Source organism: Trichoderma atroviride, chromosome 5 (assembly GCF_020647795.1).
Source record: "Trichoderma atroviride chromosome 5, complete sequence".
Classification (NCBI taxonomy): domain Eukaryota; kingdom Fungi; phylum Ascomycota; class Sordariomycetes; order Hypocreales; family Hypocreaceae; genus Trichoderma; species Trichoderma atroviride.
In genome coordinates this window covers 2,250,595-2,277,093 of record NC_089404.1, presented here as the reverse complement: position 1 = coordinate 2,277,093, position 26,499 = coordinate 2,250,595, and the positions used below count along the sequence as shown (strand labels likewise).

The 26,499-nt window shown below is 48.0% G+C and overlaps 11 protein-coding genes across 11 annotated transcripts; 3 read left to right on the top strand and 8 right to left on the bottom strand.

The window, feature by feature from the left end:
- Positions 1–683: 683 nt before the first annotated feature.
- TrAtP1_009954 (uncharacterized protein) lies at positions 684–2,804 on the top strand (the record flags this gene model as incomplete). The annotated part of the gene is made up of 3 exons (XM_066114507.1): positions 684–1,109; positions 1,163–1,639; positions 1,710–2,804. 3 exons carry the CDS (start codon positions 684–686, stop codon positions 2,802–2,804), a joined length of 1,998 nt encoding a protein of 665 aa, XP_065970603.1.
- Positions 2,805–3,399: 595 nt separating this feature from the next.
- On the top strand, positions 3,400–4,254 carry TrAtP1_009953 (uncharacterized protein; the record flags this gene model as incomplete). The annotated part of the gene is made up of 1 exon (XM_014093686.1): positions 3,400–4,254. The coding sequence occupies one exon, from the start codon at positions 3,400–3,402 to the stop codon at positions 4,252–4,254; it is 855 nt and encodes a 284-aa protein (XP_013949161.1).
- Positions 4,255–4,643: 389 nt separating this feature from the next.
- TrAtP1_009952 (uncharacterized protein) lies at positions 4,644–5,105 on the bottom strand (the record flags this gene model as incomplete). Its single annotated transcript, XM_014093687.1, has 1 exon — positions 4,644–5,105. The coding sequence occupies one exon, from the start codon at positions 5,103–5,105 to the stop codon at positions 4,644–4,646; it is 462 nt and encodes a 153-aa protein (XP_013949162.1).
- Positions 5,106–6,296: 1,191 nt separating this feature from the next.
- TrAtP1_009951 (uncharacterized protein) lies at positions 6,297–8,077 on the bottom strand (the record flags this gene model as incomplete). The annotated part of the gene is made up of 3 exons (XM_014093688.1): positions 6,297–7,441; positions 7,491–7,640; positions 7,711–8,077. 3 exons carry the CDS (start codon positions 8,075–8,077, stop codon positions 6,297–6,299), a joined length of 1,662 nt encoding a protein of 553 aa, XP_013949163.1.
- Positions 8,078–9,591: 1,514 nt separating this feature from the next.
- Positions 9,592–10,800, bottom strand: TrAtP1_009950 (uncharacterized protein). The gene is made up of 5 exons (XM_014093689.2): positions 10,714–10,800; positions 10,498–10,638; positions 10,164–10,445; positions 9,994–10,111; positions 9,592–9,928 (listed from the first exon to the last, which is right to left on the bottom strand). The coding sequence occupies exons 2-5, from the start codon at positions 10,523–10,525 to the stop codon at positions 9,715–9,717; spliced, it is 642 nt and encodes a 213-aa protein (XP_013949164.2). The 5' UTR covers positions 10,526–10,638; positions 10,714–10,800; the 3' UTR covers positions 9,592–9,714.
- An 865-nt stretch (positions 10,801–11,665) lies between these two features.
- On the bottom strand, positions 11,666–15,496 carry TrAtP1_009949 (uncharacterized protein). The gene is made up of 3 exons (XM_014093691.2): positions 14,477–15,496; positions 14,345–14,422; positions 11,666–14,282 (listed from the first exon to the last, which is right to left on the bottom strand). Exons 1-3 carry the CDS (start codon positions 15,372–15,374, stop codon positions 11,980–11,982), a joined length of 3,279 nt encoding a protein of 1,092 aa, XP_013949166.2. The 5' UTR covers positions 15,375–15,496; the 3' UTR covers positions 11,666–11,979.
- Positions 15,497–17,590: 2,094 nt separating this feature from the next.
- On the bottom strand, positions 17,591–17,947 carry TrAtP1_009948 (uncharacterized protein; the record flags this gene model as incomplete). The annotated part of the gene is made up of 1 exon (XM_066114506.1): positions 17,591–17,947. The coding sequence occupies one exon, from the start codon at positions 17,945–17,947 to the stop codon at positions 17,591–17,593; it is 357 nt and encodes a 118-aa protein (XP_065970602.1).
- A 276-nt stretch (positions 17,948–18,223) lies between these two features.
- On the bottom strand, positions 18,224–19,934 carry TrAtP1_009947 (uncharacterized protein; the record flags this gene model as incomplete). The annotated part of the gene is made up of 4 exons (XM_014093692.2): positions 18,224–18,758; positions 18,809–19,281; positions 19,345–19,563; positions 19,623–19,934. 4 exons carry the CDS (start codon positions 19,932–19,934, stop codon positions 18,224–18,226), a joined length of 1,539 nt encoding a protein of 512 aa, XP_013949167.2.
- Positions 19,935–20,366: 432 nt separating this feature from the next.
- Positions 20,367–22,040, top strand: TrAtP1_009946 (uncharacterized protein; the record flags this gene model as incomplete). The annotated part of the gene is made up of 1 exon (XM_014093693.2): positions 20,367–22,040. One exon carries the CDS (start codon positions 20,367–20,369, stop codon positions 22,038–22,040), a length of 1,674 nt encoding a protein of 557 aa, XP_013949168.2.
- A 109-nt stretch (positions 22,041–22,149) lies between these two features.
- TrAtP1_009945 (uncharacterized protein) lies at positions 22,150–22,803 on the bottom strand (the record flags this gene model as incomplete). Its single annotated transcript, XM_014093694.1, has 4 exons — positions 22,150–22,291; positions 22,354–22,453; positions 22,528–22,637; positions 22,691–22,803. The coding sequence occupies 4 exons, from the start codon at positions 22,801–22,803 to the stop codon at positions 22,150–22,152; spliced, it is 465 nt and encodes a 154-aa protein (XP_013949169.1).
- Positions 22,804–24,573: 1,770 nt separating this feature from the next.
- On the bottom strand, positions 24,574–26,281 carry TrAtP1_009944 (uncharacterized protein; the record flags this gene model as incomplete). Its single annotated transcript, XM_066114505.1, has 5 exons — positions 24,574–25,214; positions 25,277–25,598; positions 25,652–26,028; positions 26,095–26,117; positions 26,176–26,281. 5 exons carry the CDS (start codon positions 26,279–26,281, stop codon positions 24,864–24,866), a joined length of 1,179 nt encoding a protein of 392 aa, XP_065970601.1. The 3' UTR covers positions 24,574–24,863.
- Between the last annotated feature and the right edge of the window lie 218 nt (positions 26,282–26,499).

Below are 26,499 nucleotides of genomic sequence, written 5' to 3'. Positions count from 1 at the left end.
TTCTTTTTGCTTAATTAATTCGTTTATTTTAGAAATATCACAGGCCACTGCATTAACTATCTCTACCTATGGATGTGGGTAAGAGAGCTCCGCCAGCTGGATTTCAAAAAAAATATTACAAAAAAGGTAAGTAGGTCGTTTTTAATTCCACTGCAATGCTCGTCCAGACGTTCTTTAATAATTTCTCCAGCCGTTCGTTTATGCTCAACAGATACTGGTCAGAAGACACGGCTTCTAGGTAGCACGTAATTATAACACAGTGCGTATTATCAAATTCAACTCTTTATACCAAGGTATATGCACGTGTATGTTTCCCAGGTGGCCTTACTAAAAGCCAGGCAGATGAGGTAGCTGTACTTCATAGGGAGATCTTCAGGCGCAAGATTTCACAGTGTCTAACACGGATCAGGCAGCCATCTTAGCGCCAGTAATTGTAGAATCCTCAGCACGCAGGCTTTCATATCCTCACAACATTCACCACTCAGCTATTCTATGCCCTGATTGACATTGGTCTTATGCTGGATGGCATCTCAGAGCGGCCTCTAACCTTGTAGAGCAAAACACCCAACTGACGGCTTCTTGAAAATTAATCGCCCTGAAATCGAGTATGACGTTCCGAGATCTGTCGGTGACGCCGCCCGTTTTCGTTTGAAGCATTTGCGGCGCATCGCCATGAACTCGAGATGACGTCTCAAAGCCGGTATTCATGCGTAACCTGTGCCCGGCGCAAAGTCAAATGCGACAAGCTGAGCCCGTGCTCGGCCTGCTCCAAGTCACAAGTCGCGTGTATTTATCGAGACCCAGTGCCGTCGCAGAGATACCGAAAGCGCGTGACTCAGCGTGATCTCCTGTCCAAGATCCAGGAGCTCGAAACCATCCTTCATAGCAATAGGATTCCATTTGAAGCGCTGGATAACTCATGGATTAGCTCACGGTGGGAAGAACGGCTTGCCCAGAGCCCTCAGACCCAGGCACGCTTCATTGAGACTGCAGCGACGACTGAGGTATCTCTACAGGCGCAATTCGCGGCAAACCTGGACCAAACCAACGACAGTTTGCTTGATGGACAGGCTGCTGCAGCACGTCTTTGGTCAGAGTTGCCTGAAGTTGTGCGTATGTTGATTCTGGTTCAGCATTCTGTCTGTACTAACAGCTTTCCAAGTTGAAAAACCCTCCAATCTTGCAACTCAAACAACCAGATGAGGAGGCAGGGAATAGGTCCACCCACAACGATACAGACCTGAGCGAGCCCTCTCTATTACTTCCTACTCATATCTCTACAACTGGAGGGCAACTAGAATTACATCCTGATCCGAAGCACGTTTTCAAGCTTTGGCAGATGTTCGCGGATAACGTCAACCCTTTGATCAAAATTATACACGCGCCTACTCTTCAAGAGAAGATTTTCGAGGCAGCATGGGCTCCAAATTCGACTGCAAGGCCGCTCGAGGCTACCATGTTTGCAGTATACGCGCTAGCTGTAGCTTCAATGAAGCCTGCTAGCTGTATCGATCTATTTGGAGAAGATAAGCAAGTGCTTGTGAATAGATACCGCAAAGGAGCGTTACAAGCTCTATCTGGCACTGATCTACTCTCAACGAGAGACATGGAGGTACTGCAGGCTTTGACTCTTGTTCTTGTAAGTCTGATCCGCCTTGTCTCGCCTAAAAGGAAATAACATTCTTACCTTTTTCCTCATTTGCGTTTAGATGATTGATCCCCAGTCAGAGCTCTCAATCACAGCAGCTGCGCTAGCTATGCGTATTGCCCACAAAATGGGATTGCATCATGCCGACAAAGACTCTCATATGCCGTTCTTTGAGCAAGAGATGCAAGTACGTCTATGGTGGTGTATTCGCGGCTTCAACTCACGCGCCCGTCGAGGCATGGGGTTGTTATCGACTGTTGATGACCTGGGCGACGTGCGTCTTCCGATGAATGTCAACGACGCAGATCTTCACCCGCTCATGGAGAAACCCCCAGCAGTTCAGCATACCGCCGCCACAGAGATGGCTTATTGTTTGATGAAATACGACCTCTGGAACTATGTTCGGAAGTCCTCCAGATTCTCTAGTGATCCCAACCCAAGAGAAAAAGCCGCTCAGCTAGCCGCCTCGACGAGTGTTGAAAACATGACAGTGAAAAGAATGATGCTTAGCAACGTAACTCACATGCTCCAGGAAAGGTATCTTGCGTATCTTGACCAGAGTATACCACTGCATCGGCTCTCGATCGCCTTGGCGGGGCTTACCGTCCACAATCAGCGCTTCTCAATGTTCCATCCTCGCCATCAACCTGGAGGTGGCAGAAACATGTCTCAAGCCGACCAGGACTTTGTTTTCGAAAGCAGTGTCCGGTTGCTGGAGTTGAATCATGACGTGCGCCACACAAACTTCTCGATAAACTTGGTGGACCATATGGTATGCAGAACACCGGTTGATGCTCTGGTGTACATGGTTAGTGAGCTGCGACAACGTATGAGTGGCTGCCTCGTCGATACTGCGTGGACGTTGCTGGAGGAACTGTTTGACGAACAGTTTGCAATTCCACCGGGAGAGCATAAATTCTACGCCGCGCTGGTGGATTTGATACTACAGGCATGGGCGGCACGCCGGCGTACACTAGATCATAGACAGGATATCGCTCCCAAATTTATCGAAAGGCTGCAGGCAGTAAGTGGCGCTGCCGATGATACACAAGACCCAGCATCAGATACGGAAAATCTGCAGGTTGGACTGATAGGCGATCTGATGCACGACGAATCTCTAGACTGGACTTACTGGAATGATCTGCTCCAACTATGAAGACTTAAAATATCGCATCATCAGAAAGATGTTCTTGGCAGTTTTGGCAGTCAAATCCACCACTTTTCCTCCACACTCAATACATTGGACTGCACCCAGGAATTGATACGGGCTGCTATTACAATACAGCTGCTTTTCGAAGCCACGTATTGAACTTGTGACCTTGTTTTCTAGACATCTCACCGCCATACTTTTGATGAATTGCCTGAAAAAACATTCTGTAGAGGTGTTTTATCTTCTATTCTAGATTATTATAGAGGCAATAGCTGTGAAGCAGCTTCCAAGCATCACGATTGAGGCCGAAACGGCTCCGTTACGGCGGCGGTCTTTCGGGTCCACTAATCCATATTGGGAAACACGGACCCGATCTCCGAGCAATTACAACAAAACTTGGTGGTGTAAGTCTCACGGAATTCGGGGTTGAGCAGGCAATAGACATTAGGGTCGGCTTTTATTTACGATCATAGCCTTATCAAGTAACACAAATCCGGCTCACCGAGGTGTGTTGTGACAGATGACTACAAATAAATAGGAGAAACCACTTCACTTGTCAAAATTTTGAAACGTCAAACATCTCATCAACTACACTGTAAACATGGCGCAAACCAATCTACCAAGTTACTACGCCCGGGGCCACTCCGACTACACCATCGCAACGCATCTAAGGCGCAAGGCTGAGTCAGATGCCGCCTTCCTGCTGCCTTACATTAAACCGACAGACCATATCCTCGATGTCGGCTGCGGGCCCGGCACCATCACCACGAGCTTCCTTAAATATGCCAGCGAGGGTACTATAGTCGGCATTGACATCTCTAAAGATGTGCTGCAAAAGGCAAAGACACTGGCGGCCGAAGCAAATATTCCCACTCAGGGACCCGGCTCTGTGGTATTCGAAGAAGGCAATGTCGTAGATGGGCTCGCCTATCCCGATAACACGTTTGACGTCGTCTTTGCTTCACAGGTCATCGGGCACATGCCAGCGCCAGACACTCCCCTCAAAGCGTTGACCGAGATGCGGCGTGTCCTGAAGCCGGGCGGCATCTTGGCCACGCGCGACGGCATGAACCACCACTTTTACCCACAGAGCCTCAATCTCGATCACCTCTGGGGAGAAAACCAATTTCGGGCATCGCGAAAGGGCGCGCCTGAAACCGATTCGACATCAGCAATGATGCCCAACCTTTTGCGTAAAGCCGGCTTCGACACCGACGCTGGCAAAGTCCGTGTTGGCGCGGGAGCTTCTGTGCACTCGGAAGCGGAAGCTCGCAAACGGATGCTCTGGCGTGCCAAAGGCCAACTGCAAAAAGGAGACCCTTTCTACCAGAGCTGGGTGGATGCAGGAATTAGTGAAGACGAGATTCAGCAGACGCTAGATGCCGTCGAGAAGTGGGCTGAGGCTGAGGACGCCTGGCTTGTTATTGTGCAGAGCGAGATGCTCGCTTGGAAGTAGAGGTGCGGCACGGTCCGTGGAATGACATTAGAACGGAGCATAGGTCATCTAGCTGATCAATTAACTTTTAATTATTCATATATAAAAATAAACAAATACAAGACCAATCCTTAATCCATGAAAGCCCCTTCAACAGCATGCTTTGGATGATGCTATAAGAATGGGTTCCTTGGCTTCTTTAGGGCTCTTTGACATAGAAGTTGATGTATACCAATTGTCCAATTCAATAGAAAACGCTGTTACTTAGATAATAGATCATGTATGCATGTACATCTATTTAGTTGCTGTATCTTTATATACATGTAGCCGTAAATGGCTGTCTGGCAATTTTGAGAATATGTACATAATCATAAGCCACCAACTCACTCCCTCATTCGTTCTCCATATTTTTATGCGGCAATAGACCAAGAAATGTTCTCGATAAGAGTGCCATCGCCATCGTGACCACCAAACGCCTGCCACAAGTCCAAGCACATATCAATAGACTGCTCGTCACTGGTGTTCTCATCCGAAATGACAGCCTGTCGAGTAACGCCGTTGTGCGTCATGGTAATAACTTTGGCACACAGGGGGTTGTCCTGGTCCGAAGAGCCATGTGCCTCAAAGATGCGAGAAGGAAGCGCAACTAGAGGCATGCTGGCGGAGACCTGGTTGGGAAAGAATGTGCTGAGACCGCAGGCGCCTGAGTTCCAGAAGATGGTTCGGCAGTTGGAAGCCGATCCGAACTGGAAGATTGAGCCTGGGCCGGAGCCAGTGATGGTGGATCGCTCGGCGTGTTGCTCTTCTTCGATGGGGACTGCAGAGGCAGTGACGGCCAGAGCAAGGCTGATGGCGGAGATTGAGAACTTCATTTTGAGATTGTTGATGAGAAATGCTTTGTTGAAGAGGGATTCAAAGAATTGTTGCTACGATTAATGCGTTATGGCGTTCATGAGGACTACTCAACCTTTATATATATCACTGCCCTCTTGTATCCGCCGCGATTCCTCGTTTAAAGATGTTTTTGGCATTCAATATCATCAGCTAAAATCTCACCAACAGCTGTAAATAATTATCCCGGCGCTCATGAATCATCAGATACGTAAATATCGTGTAAATACTTGACCATCCTTGCCCCTGCTGTATGCTCTGCCAATATTTCGGTGACGACTAGCGGCTCTTCCGATTCATGGCTTCTCTATACGATCCCCCCTTTCACCGCATATAGCGCCTCGTTCTGCAAGACAAATAAGGCAGCTGGAGGACTCGCCAACGCTTCCGAAACCAGCAGCCGCCTGACAATATTAGCTTACTTCTAAAGCTCGACATGGAAGATTCTGAAGCTTCCTATTTGGGCCTTTGAAGGGCACAATCATAGGGCGTTATACGAAGCGAAATTATTTTTCCGTCGATGCAAAGAAAATTCCCCGGCATGGGCCGTGCGCGCTGACAAGGGGAAGATGGTTCTACTAGCCGTGTAGAGTTGTGAGCTGACGAGGCTGCAGGGATGGTGCTTTTGCGTTTGTCTCGACTGAAGCTTGTTTTGTAAACTTGTTTGCAACTTTAAGTGAACGGTTTAAAATGGGTTCACCGTACTCTATACTGTCTCAGCTATGAGAGTGCAAAACATGAGGTTAAGATGCGCATAATCGTGCCCGTCTTGTTCAACAGTATCATAATGATTGTATTCGCCGCTTGATTCCATCTTTTAGTGCACCTGAGTCTTGGCCACTTGCCTCATTTGTGTATCCGAGTGCCTCCCGCTGACTCTTATTGGAGGACTCTACTCGAACGGGTCGTACTCAAGAAATTATTGCCCCATACGGAGCAACCGTAAGCTGTCAAGTCGCTTAACATGCATTGAAGTTTCTGCTTGCAGTATTTCTCACAAAACAGTAACGGGCTCGCCGTTTCCATTACTTATACATTAAGCATCACGATATGGGTGCCGATATTGCGTTCCAAGAGCCCATCTTCCTGCAAGAATGCTGCGAGTATCCATTCTGGCAACATTTCAAACCCACATCAGTGCATCTCCCCCCATTTTCAATGTTACTTGGATCTCAGATCGCCAGTAACAGCGCAATAACAGCCAACAGCAGCGTCCCACTCGCCCGACCAGCCGAAGAAGACGACTGCTCCGTAGCACCCTGCAGAATCTGCGCGGGCTCATACGTATTCGGCAAGGTGTCGTTCGTCGTACCATTCCAGCAATATCGCGTGAAGCAGTCTCTGCATATTGCAGGAACGGCTGTCCTGGTTCGATTGAAGCTTCGCGACAGAATGGCGCAACCGACGCATGCCGGCCAGTTCGCATCCACCGAGCCATTGCCTCTGGTCGCCATGTTGTACCCATTCTGAATGATCTGGTTGCGTTCCTCGATGGTATACTTTAGATCGAACGTTGAGACGTTGGAGTGAAATGAGAGGGGAGCATTAGGCAGATAGACGATGAGAGGACCCGAACTGCGGTTGCTGCAGCCGAAAAAGGTAGGCCGGTTATTCAAGCCCAGATTGACAAAGGTATTTTGGTCCGGAATATCTGGGAAGCGGTTGTCGTCAGCTGAGGAGGTTGTGGCTTCCGATCTATTAAAAGTGGCCACCATGGCCGTGCCGTTTGGCCATAAGGTTGCCGTGTCAGCAGAGCCATCAACCGCAAATATCACGTCAACCCTTCGCTGCGGTAGGATTAGCGGATGTAGAGGTATGTTCTGTAAGTCTTCACCGCCGTCCACAAGAGTCAGCTGTGTCTCGTTCGCGTTCAGATTTACACTGGGATTGTATCCAAAGAATGGATTTGGCCAGGCGGCGATATCTCTGTTATCGTCGCCAATGTCTGTTAGCGTATCGTTGATGGCGTTGAGCAAGAAGTCTGGTACGCCTTGAACCTGTCCAATTTGCAAGAGCGCCTGGTTGAACAAAGAGGACGATGTGCCCATGACGAAGCCTGCGTTATCAACTCCAGCGATACAAACTCCATTTCTGGCAATGGTGCCGTTAGTAAAGTTGGAGCCCACAAACTGAAGCGGCGCAAATGCCTCGAGTCCGGTGTCGTACGACCCCATCTCCCAGGGGTTAAACTCAAAGACTGTTGAGTTGGCAGCGATTTGGACCTGTCCCGTGGTTCTTTCGACAGCCACAATTAAAGGCATTGGGGCTTGAGCTGTTCGAAACTCGGTGTCATTTGCGATGGATGAAAACGTAACCGCTTTGTAATAGTCAGCGTGTTTCATGAGTATCTAGCTGAAAAGTCATACCAGGCCCTCCGTCGGAAGGATCAACAAGCTGATAGGATAAAGCTCTGCCCCAGTAATCGGTAATTGACGTATTGAAGCCAGCCTTCTTTTTGTCGTTGACAGCGTCAAAGAGCTGAGTATAATACCTTACGATATTGAGGTCCGCGGGCCCTAATTTTAATCATAAACATTAGCAGGCTCTTTGATGACAACATCCGGCGCAATCTACTACATAACATACCGTCAAAAATGGAATGGTCGAACCGCCAGAGGGTACTGAGAAATCCACTGGTAGAGAGCACTATAGATTCAACAGAGGTAAAATTCTGCACGTAAAGGCTGCCAACGAGCCAGCTTCCACCAGACAAGCCACTGAGATACGTCGCTGACTGCAAAAGACCTCCGAGATGGCCAGTTTGAGTCGCGTCTGTTGATCTATTGTCAAATGCCGCGAGGGCCCCGGCGCCGTTCATGAGAGCTCGATAGCCTCCTCCAGAAATAGCAATGGCAACTCGTGGAAGGCCCGTGCCGCCATTACTAGTGAGGTTATCGATGTATCTCCCAGTGTCGATACCGGTAATATTAATACGACTGAGCAGATCCTTCATTGCCGAGACAGTATTATTTGTGCGCTGAGGCAGCCAATCGGTTTCATTAATCGACAAACCCGTTGCTCTGCGAACTCTTGGCGTGTTAGCCGGGCAATCAACCCGGGCTGGAGTATAGCCATCGGGAGCAACTGGCGCAGCTCTTTCTTCGGGAATTAAATATGCTAAAACTCCAGGTGAAAAATACGATGCTATTATGTAGCAAATTAGCCTGGTCCCAGTGTTATTCAGGTATCCGCGCACCAAGAATCAAGAAATACGCAGAGAAGCTGAACAGAGCGTTATAGAAGCGAGTCATTTTCGAAGAGCTCTGTTTCGAGAGATGAAAAGTTGAACTATGAAACCTTGTTACAAAAATTAAGATGTTTATCGAGAATTCGGTTACAACTGTTGATCGGCTGACTGATAGTTGACGTAGTTTTGGCTTATTCCCAACTCATCATCAACGCAGCGAGTTAGCCAAAATGTGAGTCTGCAATTGACTCTGCAGCAGCGATTAATTACACCTTGTCTCTTGAAAAAATTGACATGGCGCTGTGGTTCATTATAACAAAGAGCAGCAATCTAATTAAAGTATATTAGCCTAGCAGCCACAATTTCAGCTCCGCGTCTAGAGCTCAATGAGCTTTACCCCAACAGTGTAAGAATCTCGTCATCGGCATCAGCTTACTATCTATTGTGCAAGGAGCATCATAAGAGTAGGCGAAATTCCAGCTATTGTCATCGAATTGAAACAGCTTAAACTTATAAAGATGGAGACTATTGACTACCGTCTTTGCATAGACCGCAAACATGACCTTTCTACCACATCTTCCAATTCCATTTCACTTCAAAACATCTCAGAGCAAATTAAACAAAGCCGTAGTAAAGTATAATGATACTGCGCCACATTCCGCTGTCCTCCACTTCGGATCTTCCGGGTTGTCGATCCACGCTTCCAGCATCCTAACTGTCATGCGCCACAGGTTGATTGCGCGGCCGGCCAAGGTTCAACATCGAAGTGCCAAATTTATAGGACGTGCAGTAAACTATTTCGAAGAGAAATCTAGGACAGTTCGAATTCAAGTTGCGGATTACCTTGTGATGCCAAAGTAGACGAATTGACAATGGCCATGGTCATATATACAAACAATGTCAATCTCTTTCAATGGATCTTTGACGCCTTGCCAGTATGTTGATGTATAAGCTGCTTAATTTAAGCTCCAGCGGCAGGGCGCCAGTCTCATATTACTTCTTGAGTGATTGGACACCATAAATAGACTTTTCCATTGACTGCTATAGAGCCCATATTCAGCCACTTTCTCCATTGGAACGCTAGTTACTGTAAAACTCAAGTATAGAAGGATATCGACTGGTCAAATAGAACGAGAGCCAGCGAAGAAAGAATATTGAGAGAATTCCACGTTTATCATGGGTTCCTCGGAGTATCGCGCCTGCGCCGTCGAGTATTCAGTCAATATAACAGGAGAGACAAAAGAAGGAGAGAAAAACAGCAAAGCTATTGGATACATGTAGTTCCTGAGTGCCAGACAATTTGTATTCAAGACCTTGGTGCAACGGAACAGAGCTTATCACTAGGCATATCAATATAAGGAAGCGAAGCGCTGTGCCTCAATGCCCATCCAGTTACCCATCCATCATGTCTCCTCCAAAGAGCTTTGTGGTAAATTTAGTTTCTGATGGGCAAACCTATTCCTGCTTGGTGCTGCGTTTGCACCTGCCAATAATCTCGCCACAGATGGGATAGGCCAGGCAAGATGATGAATCGGGTCCTCACGGACTTGGCCTGATGTTAATGCGTCGACGAGAGCCACGCCAACATAGCCCCCGATACAAGTAAAGATGTGCCACCTGCTCAAGCATCGTTAGACATGATAGCACCGAAGAGTAACTATGCAACTACAAAGTAAGCATACCATCCATGTAACTCGAGGGAAAAAGCCAGAGGAAGGCCAGCTGAATGCTTCATCCAAGTCAGCGGCGAGCATAGCCAGCCATCCAATAGCCATACGAAGTACCCAAAGGCGAAATTGACTGTGCAAAACGTAAGTTCAAACTCCCGACTCACGGAATTCGAGCAACATACAGCAGCCAAACAGTGCAATATTCCGAAGATTTTTTCTAATGTGCTCATCTGGCACTTGTTGAGATATAAGCTTTAGCGTTCGAGTTGCGATTACATAGACGGCAAGACCAAAAGTCGCTGCATGAAGGAGGAATTCGTCCATGGCCATGTGAGTGACCATGACCACTGTAAAAAGGATGGTAAGAAGCACGGCCACAACCTTGGTACGCTGCGGGCTGCTCTTGAACGTCAAGAGGCGATACACCATTGGTGTCGTCAAAAGATGCATGGACAATTCATCCGCTGGAGGTGAGGTGAGATTGAGCAACAGCTGGGTAGAGGTGGTGGCACGTACACATTTGAGTGTGATATTTCAAGGTCATATGATAACTGGCAGAGCAAAGGCCTACGCCAATCAATCCACTGTAGGAAAGCAGACGAGCGCGAGTCTGGCCATTGTAGCCGGGTTTGGACAGGCCATATACTCCATAGGCAACTATCAGTACAGTACAACCAGATTAGTGAATGTAGACAGACAAGACAGGTGGGCTGTGTATGCAATTTGACGGACCGAAAGCCAAGCTGCTGAGAGTATTGATAAACTCAGCGACATATCTCGTAATAGCATAATCCTAACATTTCGCAATGGCTCGTTAACGGGTCCGGCCATCCAGCTGTCTGGGCGAGAGAGGGCATGGAGAGGACTACCTCTTTACAAAAGCTGTATGCTGTGAGCTATAACGACCGCAACGCATGGGCAGAAAGTTCCAAAACATACTTCAGATAAGACGTAGCCTCACCCCAAAATGGTTTGCTGAGAGAAGAAGGCATTGTTTGTATGGCTGTGAAGTACATGGGAGAGGGTCAGTCTTTGCTCTGTACCAAGTCATGGAGGGGGCAGAGATGATCTCAGTTGGATACGACCCCTTTTGGAGAAAGCAGCAGGGCCGCGTGACTTTGGACTCGCCGGATGCCACGAAAACAACGCGGCTGAGCCAATGAAAGAGCTCCGTCTCAACCGTGTAGCTTTGTGATTCCTCGTTCCGTATGTACCCACCTGTTGGGTGTCCGAGCTTCGTACGAGCGCGTGCCAGGATTCGCGCAGGAAAACTCGCAACTGGGAGATAGTATATTTGGCCATGCATGTTGACTATTATGAAAGGGGATGGAGAGGATTGTATTGCAACAACTAGAACTATCGAAGAGAGGAAGGGAAAGATACCCTGACCAAGAACAAACGGATTGCAAACGGATTGACAGTGGGCTTGCTAAGAGGGCGGGTCTGTGACCACTCAACAACTATGTACACTGTAGAATTATAACAATTCAGTGGAATATGAAACAAGTTGAGGTCTTATTATGGACGCATGTTGCGTAGCGAAACGGCTCGTTGGAAAGCAATGGGCCAATCAATGTGACCCTTTAAGGAGGTCTCCAGCCCGCCCTGAGCCAGCTGAAGACCATTGTTACAACCGCTCTGAGATGTAATAAAGAAAAGGATGCAAATTGAGAGGGGAGTCGGCTGTAAATGTCAAAGCCTAAATGAAATCATCATGTTGCTCTTGCTGATAGGCACAGCTGACCAGGGTAGAAGGGAACCCAAGCCCCCATCCGAGTTGGTGAAATGGCCTATTTTGATGGAAATATACTTGACAAGGCTGTCCGTTGATCAAAAGTGAAGAATGAAAGAATATAAAGAGAGTTGAATGTTGAGACGCGTGAGAGGAAGAAGTCCGGAGAGGATACAGGTGCAGAGCCAAGTTGGGGTTTGCCAAATATCAAGATATGCCATAAAGTTCATTCTATTATGAAAGTCTATCGTCATTTTTAGTGATTCTTAGTACAACGTTTGCAGATTTCTGGACCACGATTTTAACATAAAGTGCCCGCCAGGCGGTCCGCTGAATTGCTTCCCCCATTGGCCTTGCAGACACCACCCACCGCCTTCGTCTCCCACGATCCTGCCCTGATACGTCCACCCAAACTCGGGATACAGCTTCACGAATCGGACACTTCTTCCGGGCAGCACCTGGCCATAGACGACAAACGGGGCAACGGTATCCTCACCGCCGCCGGAGAACAAGATGAGGCCCTTCCTCAGCACGCTGGGAGCCTCCCTGAAGACCTGACCGACGCGGAATCCCATGGGCTCCGCGCTCGAAGCCGGCTGATAGTTGTAGCTCCCTGCCCACTCCCCCACGAGTGTGTGCCTCCACCAGGCGAGTTCCTGGTCATTGCGGTTGCCGCTGTGCCCGTCAGAGCCGGTAATGGCGCCGAGAGCCCCGTGCGAGATGAGCAACCCGACCAAGTCATCGCGTCTCCTGCCACCACAGGTGCCAGCCTCAACGGCCAACAGCAGGGTGCTGTCATCAACAGGGTACTGGAGAAGTAGCTGAACAATAGCCAAATGTCCAGTCTGCGCGGCTCTCCACAGCGGCGTAGATCCGGATGAGTCTCTCATATCCGGGTCAGCGCCGTTTCTCAGAAGTTGCTCAACAAAAAGTGCATTCCCAGACTCAACTGCTTGGAACAGAGCTTGCCTGGTCTGCGCGTCGTTTTGCCTGGGGCTAGCATCATACGGTCCTCCGTTTCCTCCCACTGAGGCGCCGTTGTTTCCGCTGTAGCCATCGTGATAATTGCCATGTCCCGCCTCGAAGCCATTCTGATAGTGATTACTGCTGTACCCCGGGGTTTGAGCAGGCGAATTCTGCGGGTAGTCGTAGGAGACTGTTGGTGCAAGTGCGGTACCATTTCCATAGTACTGACCTGGCGGACTGGCATTACCGCTGTAACTTGATGACTGATATGGGGACGTCTGGTAAACATTATCTTGTGGGCCAGTAGTCGCAGGGGTATAGCCAAGGTTCCCAGGCCACGTGGACGGTGTCTGGGGATTGCTACCGTTTTGGCCATGGGGATTGCCAGTATAGTTTCCAGTATACTGATTGGACACTTGGCTATTATTATTGTAGACTGGCGATTGATATGGAGGCGTCTGGTAATGGCTATCTTGTGGGTTAGGGGTCCCAATAGTATAGCTACCATTTCTGGACCATGTAGACGGCGGTGTCTGAGGATATAACCCGTTTTGATCCTGGAGAACGCCACTATAACTGCCATGATTCTGACCAGGCGTGTTCTTGTTGGTTGGTGATTGGTATGGGGGCGCCTGGTAAGCAGCATCTCGTGGGCCAGGTGTTTGAGGACTGTAATTACCGTTCCCAGACCAGGTAGGTTGTCTCCCAAGATTGTTACCGTTTTGAACTTTAGTATTGCCACCATAACTGCCGTTATATGAGCCGGGCATATTGTTGCTATTACTGCTGGCTGGTGATTGGTATGGGGATGTTTGATAAGGAGGATGTTGTGGGCCGGAAGTCCCAAGAGTGTAATTATCGTTTCCAGGCCCTCCAGGTTGTCTCTCAAGATTATTACCGCTTTGTTCTTGAGGGTTGCCAATATACTGACTGGGAAAATTGTTGTTGCTGTCATTGGCTGGTGGTAGATATCGGGTTGCCTGGTAAGGAGCATTTCGTAGGCCGGGAGCTCCAGGGCTGTAGTTACCGCTCTCAGGATGTGTAGGCTGTCTCTCAGAATTGTTACCCATTTGGCCTTGGGGTTCGCCTCCATAGTCGTTTCGTTCAAAATGGTTGCCCTTGGACTGTCCTCCTTGTGAAAGTGGCGTCTGAGAATGATCACCCCTGTACTGTGGCGCTTGAGGCCGTGATTTGAGGGGATGGCTATAGTCTTCATGGCCTTGAGATGAGGGACTGCTGTCGAGTTCAGAGGCACTATCCCTTTTTTGCTTCAACTCATGCTGAGATAGCTGTGTATTCGCATCTTTCTCCTGCTCAGTATCATTGCCTCTATTTCCTCTTGCTGGAGGCGTCGGTGTCTGATGGCGGTTGATGTTCATTGTCTTCATTCCAGATTCAAGTTCGTGCACCTGGGAGGATGACTGTGGTGATGTCGATGGTGAATAAATCGGCTGTGATGACTGTGTTGGAGAATCTTGCTGAGGCTTCGTGTCTTTGGACGGAGCCCCAGTGTCACCAGCTATAGGCTTGTCTGCTTGGGTTGGCAACGCCTGGTCATCCATCTTTTCGCTCGCCTCATTTGCCAGAATCTTCTCAGAAACAGCTATATAGGTAAATAATGGTTAGTGAAAGTCATAAGTGTCACTTTCATATATCAAAACATACCTGGCGGAGTGGCGTCTTCTTTCTTGTCGCCCCAGAAGATCTTTTTGACATCCTGCAAAAAGCTTGTTGGAACAAAATCTTTATCAAATCTGTCAGTTCAATTGATTCGATTAATCTTGAAGACCTACTGACCTTGGATCGTTTTCATCCCTGTAATTTCGCTCGCAGGGAGAACGGAGAGGAATGTCTTTGCACATGCTGCAGCTACAGCCGCCGCGTACTCTTGCCAGACCTTGTTCTTATGCTCATCTGAATAGTCGCAAATGCCCCGGATGACGAGACATGGGAAGTCATTCATCAATCCCGCTGCTTCCATCTCGAAGCAAAGCAAATCTCCATCATAGTCCGCGTTGAGTCTATCTCGAGTTGCGGCATCTTTAATCACTTGATTTCCCGATGCAATCAGACCGTAATGTATCCCCATGGTATCGTGGGCACCCAGAGTGGCATCCAGCGGATCTTTCATTGAATCAGACTTGAGAAAGGCTTTTGCCTCCTCACGACTTTTCAGTCCCTCCAGACATGCTTTAATCTTCTGGCGAGAGCGTACTGAATTAGCCTGAAACTTGCTCAGCGCTGTCATCACTGCGGTTGGCGGATTGTTCAGAGAGCCCGTTCGCTTGAACTTGCCGCCTTCCTCAGTCTTCCCCATATCCCACTGGATAACTGCATTATGTCCATTCTTGGACTGACTGATGACCACATCACCGAGTCGAACATTTGAGGGGATGCCGCCTCCAATCCCTACCATTAAGCCAACTTTGATGTTGGGAAAGGTAGAAATCATCCGGGCTGCGACTGTCGCGGCACTGTTATTGCCATAACTGCCGGATGGTAAACAAGCGATGGCAACGTTATGACCGCTAATAGCTCCAAGCCAATATGAGTTTGTGTCGCTTCCCGGATTTACAAGGTCAGCGTGCTCCTCGTCCAGCATGAAACTTGCCGCCCCGCCTTCTATTGGCAATGCACATATCCATCCAATAGTGTATGCCTGGTGGGTTAGACGAATCGGAGGCTTCTTGCTCATAGTGGCTATTTACAGAGGCTGGTTGAAACTAGAAGCAACCTGCTCGACCAAGACCGAGTGTTATGAAAAGATAATGACGGGTTATTTCCCCGCTTACTGAACATTGCATTAAGTTGAACGCGACGTCGGGGGGAACATAAGGTTAAATTATAAATCTAGTAGGAGCCTCTTTCTGTAGGCTATCACCATCATGACGGAATGCAGAGTCACTAATTGGCGTATGTGATATGCCGTGTGGGGATAAGGTGCCCAAAGGTCATTTGAGTCCTTGGGCATCGCTGCCACGAAAGAAGAAAGTGGGCTGATCTGCAGGCCGAAACTTGGGCGATTCTACAGCGGAGACTCGTGTTTTCTTCTTCTTTGCTTTAATTAACACATCTGATCTTTTTATTCGACAGCGCAACAAGCATATGGAATTTTGTGTCGCTTTGCAGTTGACGATGCCAAACATAGATAATCGAGATCGTGTTGCTTGGAAGTGAACCGTGAGCATTGCTATCGTTGATGTACATTATGCTCAGCTACCTAATTAATTCCATGGTTGGGCTTCATCAAACATGAACCAATAAAATCTCGGTTCGGTAACGATCCTTCCAGATTGATTGGTTACTTATGCCTATGCATGCATGATACACGGCATTGATCCAATTGCGTATCACTCCGTACTGGATAGCGTGTCATACATGCAGTGACCTAAATATCCCAAAAGTGTGGACCAAACATATTTCGGGTCTGTAAACATTGAGAGTGCTGGAACTGCCGCCACCTCCACACGCATCACACATACACTACATTATGCATGGATGCAAGACACGTCAATCCAAGACACGTCAGTGATAATACATCCTAGAGACCATTGGTTAGTATACGAGTTGCTTCATCTTGCTTGGGCATCATAACATATTCTTGGGTACGAAGCCTCACCAAACTAGCTAAACGCAAAGATGCCTATCGTCTATAGAAGATACAGGATCTGAAGGTAGGCCAAGGATGAATCTCATTCCAACCCGCATAGGAGTCCCTTTAGATCCGTAAGGAACATGATATGGTTAAGCTTTTACTGCCAAGGTTTTATGAAGGGCTCAGAGCCTTTGTGCTCAACTCGCCAGTATATTACTCTCAGTTCTCCTCTCTCTGAATGTCTCTGAAAGGACAAGTATATAGTAGTCCTAGTCTATATTTTGTTACAATAATAAAGAAAGGAAAGCGGAAAATAATACCATTCAGCGCTCTTGAGAAATTTGATGACATGGGCAACGCTGTCGGCGAGCCTTCATGGTGTTCCTATCGGAGCCATGACACGACGGCACTCAAATTCTTTGTAACTCTAGATCACTTAATGAAACAAGACTCCTGGCTTTGTTTAGCGTATCTACGCAAATTCATCGGTTGTGAAGTACTGGAACAAGCCTACAATCGTAGAAGCTAGAGTCGCATAAAACACGTCGGCGCAGGGATCGGTTGGCCACCAAAAACGGGATCATGAAGCTCCAAACTTGGCGTTTTGGTACGTAAAAAATAAGACATTTACTAACTGAGATAATTTCGGTCTATAATTAACTCAGTTTGTTTGTGATGATCAACATCCAGCACAACACATCCCAACTTATTCCAACCCAACCGACCGTTGGCTGCTGAATAACATCCCAGCGACAAAGCAATACTTGACTATAAGACCAGCATTCATTGGAGTTGAACGTAACAAACGAGCAAAGAGTAGAGCATGAAAATTTCGAATAAGACAGGATGAAAAAAAAAAAGATATACAATATAATACACTGGAAATTACTCATCAGCGTTGTAGCCGCAAAATTGCCAAATTTTCAGATCAAAGCTCTTATTGCCAGGCACAGTTTAGCGAAGGTCAGCACATTTTAGATTAAATTGTTACCCCAGCTCCACTTATCTCAATCTTTGTCTTGATACCATGTTACAAGCCTCTGCCGTACTTTCTGTAGTCCTCTTTATCAAGCTCCTTGGACCCGTTCTGCCTACCAACAGGAATACCCAGATCAAGTCCATTATTATGCACGTATCCCCCCCAGAAATTTCACTGCTTATAGCCGTATGTGCTAAGGTATCGAAAGACTCTGATCTATAAGACACTTAAGTTGAGATTGCATCTCCCAAGAGGAAGGGAGATGAAGGTGCCTTGTTAGACAAGAATAGACTTTGAAGCCAGGAATGATGTCCATTTATCATCTGTCTCGTCTCACCTAAACAGCCCCCTTCTTTTCTTCACCAGTAAACTTGAAAAGATCCTTCAATTTCTGTCCAGCAGACCTAGCATCGGCCTTCTTCGCACGCTGCTCTTGATCGTGTATTGCGCGTTTTTCCATCATCTCAAGGTTCTGCTCAACTTCGCGTACGTATTTACCGAATTCCTTTTCATAGATTTTTGGATCGTTATAGTCGTCCTTTGAGGGTTTTGTTGGCCAATAGATGTCCAAGGCGGAGAGCAGCCGGTCGAACTCACGCTCCTCGAGTTTTTCTGTCCCTTTACGACGTCTTGCTTCTACCGGGGTTTTGGGTAAAGGTTTAATCTTCCCAGGAGAACGCCTATTCCGAATCATCGCGTATTCGTCGAAGAGTTCGCGTTTTATCTTTTCTAGATAAGGACAAAGGTCGAAAGTCTCATCAACTGAGTCTTTAGTTAGCCGTTTTGTTCCAATTTGACTTCACAAGCTTGAGCTGTCGGTGGAGGCTGACTGCTCTCTGGATTCTAACCTAGTAGCTTTTCTCCAGACAACTTGGCGAAACATTCATCATCAACTCTGACCGGTTCGAGGCCCACCCACCACATCGTTATCTTTTGACTAGAGCATTTGTCATCGAAGAGGCTTTTGCAGTTAGGGCATTGGTATTTCTGGTTGGTGGAGCTGAAGGGAGTTGAACACTGCGTGCAGCGAGGGGCTTGCACACTCTTTGGGCGCTCGATCAGATCTTGTGAGCGTGGTTCTGTCGAGGAGGTTCCTTGCACAGACTGGGAACGGCTGTGGCCTAACCGGACTGGCGGAGGTCCTTGAGGAAGTGCAGAACGGGGCCAGGGCATCTTTAGGGGAGGGGGGCTGTGAACGAGTCTGCGGCTGCTGAGAAGATGATGACTGCAGAGCCTGGGAAACTCTCAAAGGGCCGACAGAAACTTGGGGTACATCAAGCACAGGCTCATAGATGCTATCCTCAGTAGTGTTATTCGCGTCTGAACTTTGTGTCGTCTCAATTTCTTTGCCGCTGTGTACAGGGGACGACATCTGTAGAGATGAAGCATTACTCATCCCCGGAGCTCTTGTATATGGTTGATAGCTGGAACTAGTAGTCGATGCTGTGGCCCAAGAGTTCGAATTAAGAGCTGGTACAGGCTGGCGGCTTGGAACAGATGAATCCCTGGAAAGAATTAGCCCAAATGTCAAGAAATATGGATATAGAATGCGCACAATGGTATGGGTGTTGACGTTTTAAAGACATGTGCCCTATAGCCCTGTAAAGGTGCAACCCAGGCGTGCTCCATGGCCGTTTCCGATGCAAGGCGTTTATCAGGATGAGGCTCCATAAGCGCGCGAATGAAGGAGACTGCATCCAAACTTGCATCTCTCTTGTCGAGATTGTCTGTAGGAAACAAGTTTGTATCCACTAGATACCTGATCATTGCGTTTTGGGTAGGGAAAACGGCCGTCTTGGTTAGAAGGCGATATGCCATCTCGCCAAGTGCCCACATGTCGGCCGCTTGATGGTCGACTGGATTTGGACTGCTTGGCTCATGAAAGAGAAGTTCTGGGGCCATATACGGAATCGTGCCCTTGATACTTGACACTACCTTGTTGGGCCCTTCGACGCGTTTACTGATGCCGAAGTCGCTAATCTTGACCCACCACTTACTTGTTGGTGGCTGTGACCGGATAAGAACATTCTGAAATATCACACTTTGCAATTAATGGTGTTTTCTTTATCCAGTGGCTTATGGAGAACTTACATCAGGCTTGATGTCCCGATGGGCGAACCCTTCCCGGTGCATGTAAGACAGCCCTTCAAGCACCTGGAACGATATCTCGCGTACATCCGCCTCATCTATGAGCCCAGGCTTGTCCATATACTTTTGCAGGTCTCCAAGAGGAAAGTATTCCATGGCGATATAAAGGTTCGAGGCGTCATCGTCATACCACCCGAGGAATTTGACAAAACACTTTGAGTACTACACGCACGAGAATCAGAGATAGCCTTCTCCATCAGAGACCGAATGCACCCACATACACGTTTTTGCGAGAACTTGGCAATAGCCTCCAGTTCAGACACATAGTTGTCCTTCTTGTCTTTAAGTTTCATCCGAGGAATGACTTTGACGGCACGCCTGTCGATCCCTCGCTTTCCATCGACACATTCCTGCAGCCAGACGCTACCACAACCGCCGTAGCCCAGACGGACCGTCGCCTTCCAGCGTTCCTCTCGCCATGTCGACCGAGCGTTGTTCTCATCGTCTGAGTCCTCGTGGTGGTGGATCGTGACATCGTCTTCGATTTTCGTGCTGAGGCGGGTGTCACGAACGAGATCCGGCCATCGTAACATGGGGGCCGGTCCGACGGGAGGATCCGGCGCCGTCCGAGAGTGGCAGCGGCAACTAAAGGGCGAAGACAGCGAGGGGTAAAACAGCTGTATAGATTTGAGATTTTATCAGTTGATAACGTTGATGAAATTTCGAAAATGAGTTGAGGAAGAACAATAGCACCGAAGGGTCCATGTGCTATTAATAAACGGTCTGTTGCGACGGCTTGAATCCTTCGGCGCCAAAGTAAGGCGTTCAGGGTCCAGAGGCGGGGCTGTAGCCAGAGCGCGGCGGCTATACACAATTCAGCCTCACACTGCCTGCCGATGGTTTGCAACTTTTATAAATAGGTAGATGGGGATTGCCTGGATGTTTCTGAAAACTTCACAACAAAAACCATATAGCTAGGTGGCTTGCCGGTTGAAGTAAACCTGTCGCTTTGGGAACTGTTCACAATGGTCGACCCGTTTGGCGTCCTCGGCCTGATTGGCACTATAGACACTGCATATCACTGGGGAACAGAGCTCGTCGCACTCTGCAAAGCGTTTGCAAATGCCGAAGTGCGACTTCACGAGAGCGTTGTGCGCGTCGAAGCTTGCTGGCTAAAGATTCAGCTGCAACTCGAATTCATACGCAGACTAGAGCCTCAGCTGAGTGAATGGCATAAAAACATTCAGCAACAGGCGCTGGAGATTCTGCTGCAAAAGCTACACGCCGCAAACACCAAACTCTCCGGCTTGGTTAAGAAATCTGATGCTCTACCAGATGGCGCAGGCGAGAAGGCCATCATCGTCGAAGTCAAGCGACTCAAGTACGCATTTATGAAGGATAGACTCGCCGATACAATTACCGATCTGGAGGTTTGGCAGGGTATTTTTGATCCCAGCTGGTTTTTGATGATGAAGATTGCCGGACCCGAGGTGGACCAGCAGCTCTACTTCATGTCGCAACAACAACAACCCATCTCAACGCACGAGACAAAAGCAGTTATCCCTACTACACAGCAACTGCGTCGCGCACTTAAACCTATCGACGACAATGGTACAAGAAAGACTGTCTTTCTCCTTCCAGGGGGACTCAACACTGAAAGCGTCCAAAGCCTAGCTTACAGCCCAGTCCGCATAGCTCGTCGAGCTGACAACGGCGAACTCGTGGTGCTTGATCCCATCACTTGCATCTCCAGGGCAAACATCAACTCTGCACTGCGCGACATTCGGAACTTTGCAAGGCGGTTGAAGCACACAGACCCTTTCACATTTGGGCTGCTGGAATGCAAGGGCATTTTGAACGAGGACGGCGCAGATACAAAGCCTGACACAGCTATACCCCCAACGGGTCTGTCTTTTGTCTTCCGTGTGCCCCCAACGCATTCGCATGCGCAGAGCCTTCGTCATCGACTGCTCAGTGGACCAAGCGGCGAACATGATTCTTTATCAGCACGATTTGACCTTGCGAGACAGCTTGTCAATGCAGTCAGTTATGTGCATCTGTATGAGTTTGTGCATAAGAACATTCGACCCGAGACAATACTTATCCTCAGAAGAGGAGATTATGGATCTGCTAATACTGGAGGCCACGAGACGACTGTGTTGGTCGGCTTCGACGTTCTCCGCGATGCCGAGGGTAAAACAAATCGTCTTGGTGACGATGATTGGGAGAAGAACTTATATCGCCATCCACAAAGACAGGGTAAGACGCTGAAGACGGACTATAATATGCGGCATGACATTTACAGTGTCGGTGTCTGTTTGCTTGAGATTGGATTGTGGGGCAGTTTCGTCGAGTACGACAAAGTTGACGACAAAGACCAGTCTTCGTTAGCAACAACGAACTTTCGACCGTCTAGTCTAGGCTCCAAATTGGCAGCTGAAAGTGATAGTACGAGCGGACCCGAGTTTCTGAAATCTCCCGAACGAGTCAAAGACAAATTGCTACAATTAGCAAGAGGCACTTTGCGACGCAGCATGGGCAACAAGTACAGCAAAGTGGTGGAGACTTGCTTGACGTGCCTAGACAAGGACAATGAAGATTTTGGAGATGATGGAGAGTTTAAGGATGAAGATGGGTTTGCCGTAGGGGCTATGTATATTGAGAAAGTTGTGCAAAAGCTAGGCGAGATATCTGTCTGATGCTGTATTTGTCAGGTTTCTACACCTTGATAGAGAAGACTTAAACATAACGTAGCCATCACAAAAAAGTCCACCAGAGTATATTTGGCATGTTAGGTAGAATGACGCACTAGAAGTTTATTTCCACAGGAGTAAACTGCCACAGTTGATTCTTTTGTTTGTGGTATGGATACAGAAGAGCAGTAATATTGTCAGCGTGGCTGGCATGATCAAGGTCTATAACGCGGCCGGGAAACTGTACGCTCTCAATCCTAAGCAACCTGTTAGCAATGACCACGTCAAATCTACGGCTAATCATAATGAAAAGACATACAGGTAGTTGCCAGAACTCGGGTCGGCCTCGGAAATATTCCAACGAGTCGCCAGGTTGGGGTCATATCTAGACGTGTCAACTTGCGCAACGCCACCGTCGACTATCCAGAGACAAGATCAGCTAAGTGATCCTTTTATAGGCAAAATGCAGAATAACAAAGTAATGGGAGCATACCGGGAGCAGTAATCCAGCAGGGGCCAATGATATATTGTAGACTATAGACACCCGGGCGAAGAGTGGTTACCTGCCACTGTTGGCTCTGGGGCTCGATAGTCTTTTTTGTGCTTGAGATGTGTAAATACGTATCTGGAAGAAAGTGGGTTTCAAGAGTACTGACAAACAGATAATACCGGCGAGGGGGTTGGCAAAGGGGTTGGGACCGGCAATATCAAGGACCGGGTTGGTAGGGAGGATGCTAGAAATGGCGTAGGTACCGTCTTTGAGTGTCATGGTGATCGATCTTGATGTTTTACTATTGTATCAGGAAAGAAGAAAGCCAAGCTGCTGAGATAAACAAGTTTGGGAATCACTTGTTATTTGTAAACATGCATTTCCTTGAAGTATCTCTAGAGAATAGAAAAGCTGCACACAAGTACCATCAAGGCGCAGATTCTTCCACGGCCATCCCCATGAGATGCGGCTGAGATGCCATTACTATCACATGAATCTAGTGTCAGAAATGTTTGCACGACTTGTTAGCATGGATTCAGCATTGCAGTAGCACATGTTAAGCGAGCAATAGTCGTTGTCTAGACTATACCATTCCATCCAATAAGAGCACTGACACATGCCTTTTATACAGCCACAGCCTACTCTACGCGCGTGGCGGCCATTATTGCACATAGTCATCCGTACTAATACCGATATATACCATGATTTCAACCCCTTGCATCAAAGTAATTACACGACCAAGCATAGCCGCACGGAAAATAGTCTGGCGGCCAATTTCGCGTAGCCGGCGTTTCAGTTGTCTATCCTCGGCTGGCCACGCCCAGCCACCGATATGTCTTAATTCTATCAATCTTTCCTTGATTTCATACCAGGACTAAGATAGCATGAGCCGCTATTCCGCCCTGCAGGCCATCAGCGCGTCAGACGCTAGAGACTTGTGCGCGCTATCAACAGCTTCAGCCCGTCAAGCGCGGCGTAACCTGAGGCGCCGACAGCATAGGAATTGCTTCCAGGCGTTGACATGGGGAGATTCAGAAATCGATTCAATAATGAGCCGGGATTTAATTCTGCGACAGTTACGCCATAACGTCAATCAATGTTTTAGTGTAGTAACTCATATTCTTGTTAGTAAAGCTTGTTGCTACTTGTTTAGGAGATGCAAATGACTCTCGATGATAATAGTAGTGTCTCACTGCATAGTATAAATTATTTGATATTAAGGTATATATGAAAACACTCTTCTTAATGACCCCAGGCAACAGATTCTATCAAGAGATTATTGTGCATCTAGTTATTGTGCATTGTGCATCTAGTCTGTTTCCATTTCGGCCACATCTCTGTCGTAAATTAAATCTTCAAATGTAAGGTCGCGTTGTTTGTGGCTTTCGTTCCCATCAATAGCACCGGACTCTTCACCTCGAAACGTTGTAGACACCCTAATAGCAGACGTATACGCCCTACCTTGTTGATTTTGCGGCGCAACCAAGTATTTCATCCCGTAACGGGGCAGTGCTATGTTATGAAGCGATACGAGCTGCTGAATACCCTCCAAAAATGAACCCGCAAGTGGCAATATGACGCTCATCTCGGCCAAAGCTTGGCATGCCTTAATGAAGGTATCTACCTGAACTGCGCCAGGAGACAGATACCCGAGTACTGCGGTTGCCGCAGCGAAACAGCCCTGTATTGCCCAGTATTCTCGTCCAAGGGCGTATTGGGACCTGTATATCCATACCCCAGACATTGTGGATGTGGCATGAGCGATGCGAAGCGTTTCCAAACCCTGGCCGTCAATACCCCCCGGGGCATTTGGCAATCCTTCTAAGAGTTTCAAAACCGCGGCTCCATGGGTGTTACTACAACAATCGGTAAATCAGTTGCCCTGCGACACTTTGCAAGTAGAAACATTCGACGGCTAGATGTACTTACTGTAACATTATTACAGACGGAAGCTCGGAACTTGATGGCTGTAAACAATCTGGAAGCGATTGTTTCCAAATCATGAGTTTTTTATACATGTTTCCAACGCCTTCTAGAACATTAGGAGATGCAGTTTTGACGTGATTAGCTTCGCGAAAAATCAGTAGCTCTTCGATTAACTTTGCAAGGTCGCATTCTGCCTGGAACATATCTCCATAACATGAGTCGTGGGCTTCCACCGACACTGGGTAGGCAAACCAAGATCCAGGCGAGATATGGTTGCTAAAAGGGCTTGAGCCACTGTCGCCTAAGCATCTAGTGATGGCGGGTTTGCTGATTCTCATCGGTCTCGAAAATGTAAGTTCAACCTTTCTAAGTTGCCAGTCAGTCACAGGGCCATCGACGGATCCAATAGCTCTTCACACGAACGCAGCAACACAATAGAATCCCCAAGCCAAGTGGGACCTAGCTTTCCATCTAGTCGCATCTAGTGATCTAGGTGAATAAGCAGAATCTTTGGGCTCCGGATTACCAAATGCAAAGTCTGAGTAAAAGGAGTACAGCTCATCCAATATCCGAAGTCCTAGAGCGCCGTCACCGATATTGGATTCGTACATCCACAGAAGAGCCGCACCCTGTGTTAGCGTTAAAGACGGTCGTGAATAAGTCTTTTCTTTCTCAAACAGCCGATATGCTTCGTCTGCGAAAGCTCGCCCTCGCGTCATGACATCTCCCGGCACGGTGAGGTCCCTCTCATCTGATGAATACATCTACAGAGCTCGTTAGCCAGACCCGTGTTACACTTGCCAGACAGACTATTGTGAATGCATACAGAAGCCATTGCGAGCAAAGCATTCACCATGAATGATGAGCAGAATTCTCCCACGCTTGAGCTGTAGTCTTGCCCAGGGCTAGCCACATTCTTCAGATCAGCCATAAATATGTCCCGATCTATCACTCTCGAAATCGAATTGTCCCATGTCCAAAAAAGATTGAACAAATGCGTGAGATGCACATCGTCACTAGAAGCTCGCGTCCATTTGGAGATGGGGAGACTCTCAGTTGCCACATTGACAACCACCCCGTTCAAACTATCATTAATTCCAAGTGATTCAACCTTTGGCCAGTCCAATATGACAGAGGCCTGGGCTTCCCTATACGAGACTTAGTATTGATTGATTAATGGAGTGAGGAGGTGCTGTAGAACCTAAAGCCGAGTCTCTTCGAGGCCTTGAGACTGCTATAAAATGCCTGGTGAAGCAATGGTTTAGAATTAGTGGCGGTGGATTGCCCACTCGATGGCACAATACCACTATTCGAAGGTGGGAGGAGCAGGAGGGCATCGGATATGGAATGTATTGCAGCCTCAGTTGACGACGCCTCTCTGATGTGTCGAAGCACGTCTGCAGCTCTCCCCTCGTCTCTCAGCTTCTCAAATGCCGTGTACAGAACCCGGTTTCTCTCAGTCAAGCTTTCGTTTTGTTGGACTAGTGCTTGGCGGGCGGTCATGCCTTCTGGCACCGCGTATTGGCATGGATGGTTTGCTTGCTCGCAGTGTCCACAGACCGGTCGCCGTCCATTACACTAATAAGACGCATGAATATATATCGACCATGTCTATCGTCTTCCCGAGCGAGTGAAATCTCTTACTTTTATCTTCTTCTTTCTGCAAACTGTCCACATTTAGCCTCTCTTTTCGTCTCTCAGCGACAGAACACAAGGGATACTCACTGTTACAGGCGGCAGATATCAATCGACGCTTAACTGGGGTTGGCTCTTCAGCGCTGGGCGGCTCGTGACGCTGCCCCTCTCGTGGTAAAAGCGCTCGATGGGCCATTTTGGGCCAGGATGATGGGATAGAATGGAAAGCAAACCGAGTCAGGCTGGGGGACGAAACATTGGACATATAAGAGCGTGCTGGCGAGATCCGGCTGAGGCCGGCCCCGTGACCGAGCGCCAATCACATCTCGTCTCTTCTGCAGTAAGCCAGCCCCTTCTGTCTCAAATTTAATGTTGGATGGCGCATAATATTGAAATTACAGCATGCAAGAGCTG

Coding starts and splice junctions, on each gene's coding strand:
- TrAtP1_009950 (XM_014093689.2), bottom strand. CDS start 10,525: ATGACCTTGAAATATCACACTCAAATGT. Junction 10,112..10,163: donor TATTGCACTGTTTGGCTGCT/GTATGTTGCTCG, acceptor CGTTTTGCACAG/TCAATTTCGCCTTTGGGTAC. Junction 9,929..9,993: donor TCCCTCGAGTTACATGGATG/GTATGCTTACTT, acceptor ATGCTTGAGCAG/GTGGCACATCTTTACTTGTA.
- TrAtP1_009949 (XM_014093691.2), bottom strand. CDS start 15,374: ATGAGCAAGAAGCCTCCGATTCGTCTAACCCACCAGGCATACACTATT. Junction 14,423..14,476: donor AGGGATGAAAACGATCCAAG/GTCAGTAGGTCT, acceptor GATTTGATAAAG/ATTTTGTTCCAACAAGCTTT. Junction 14,283..14,344: donor AGAAGACGCCACTCCGCCAG/GTATGTTTTGAT, acceptor TTACCTATATAG/CTGTTTCTGAGAAGATTCTG.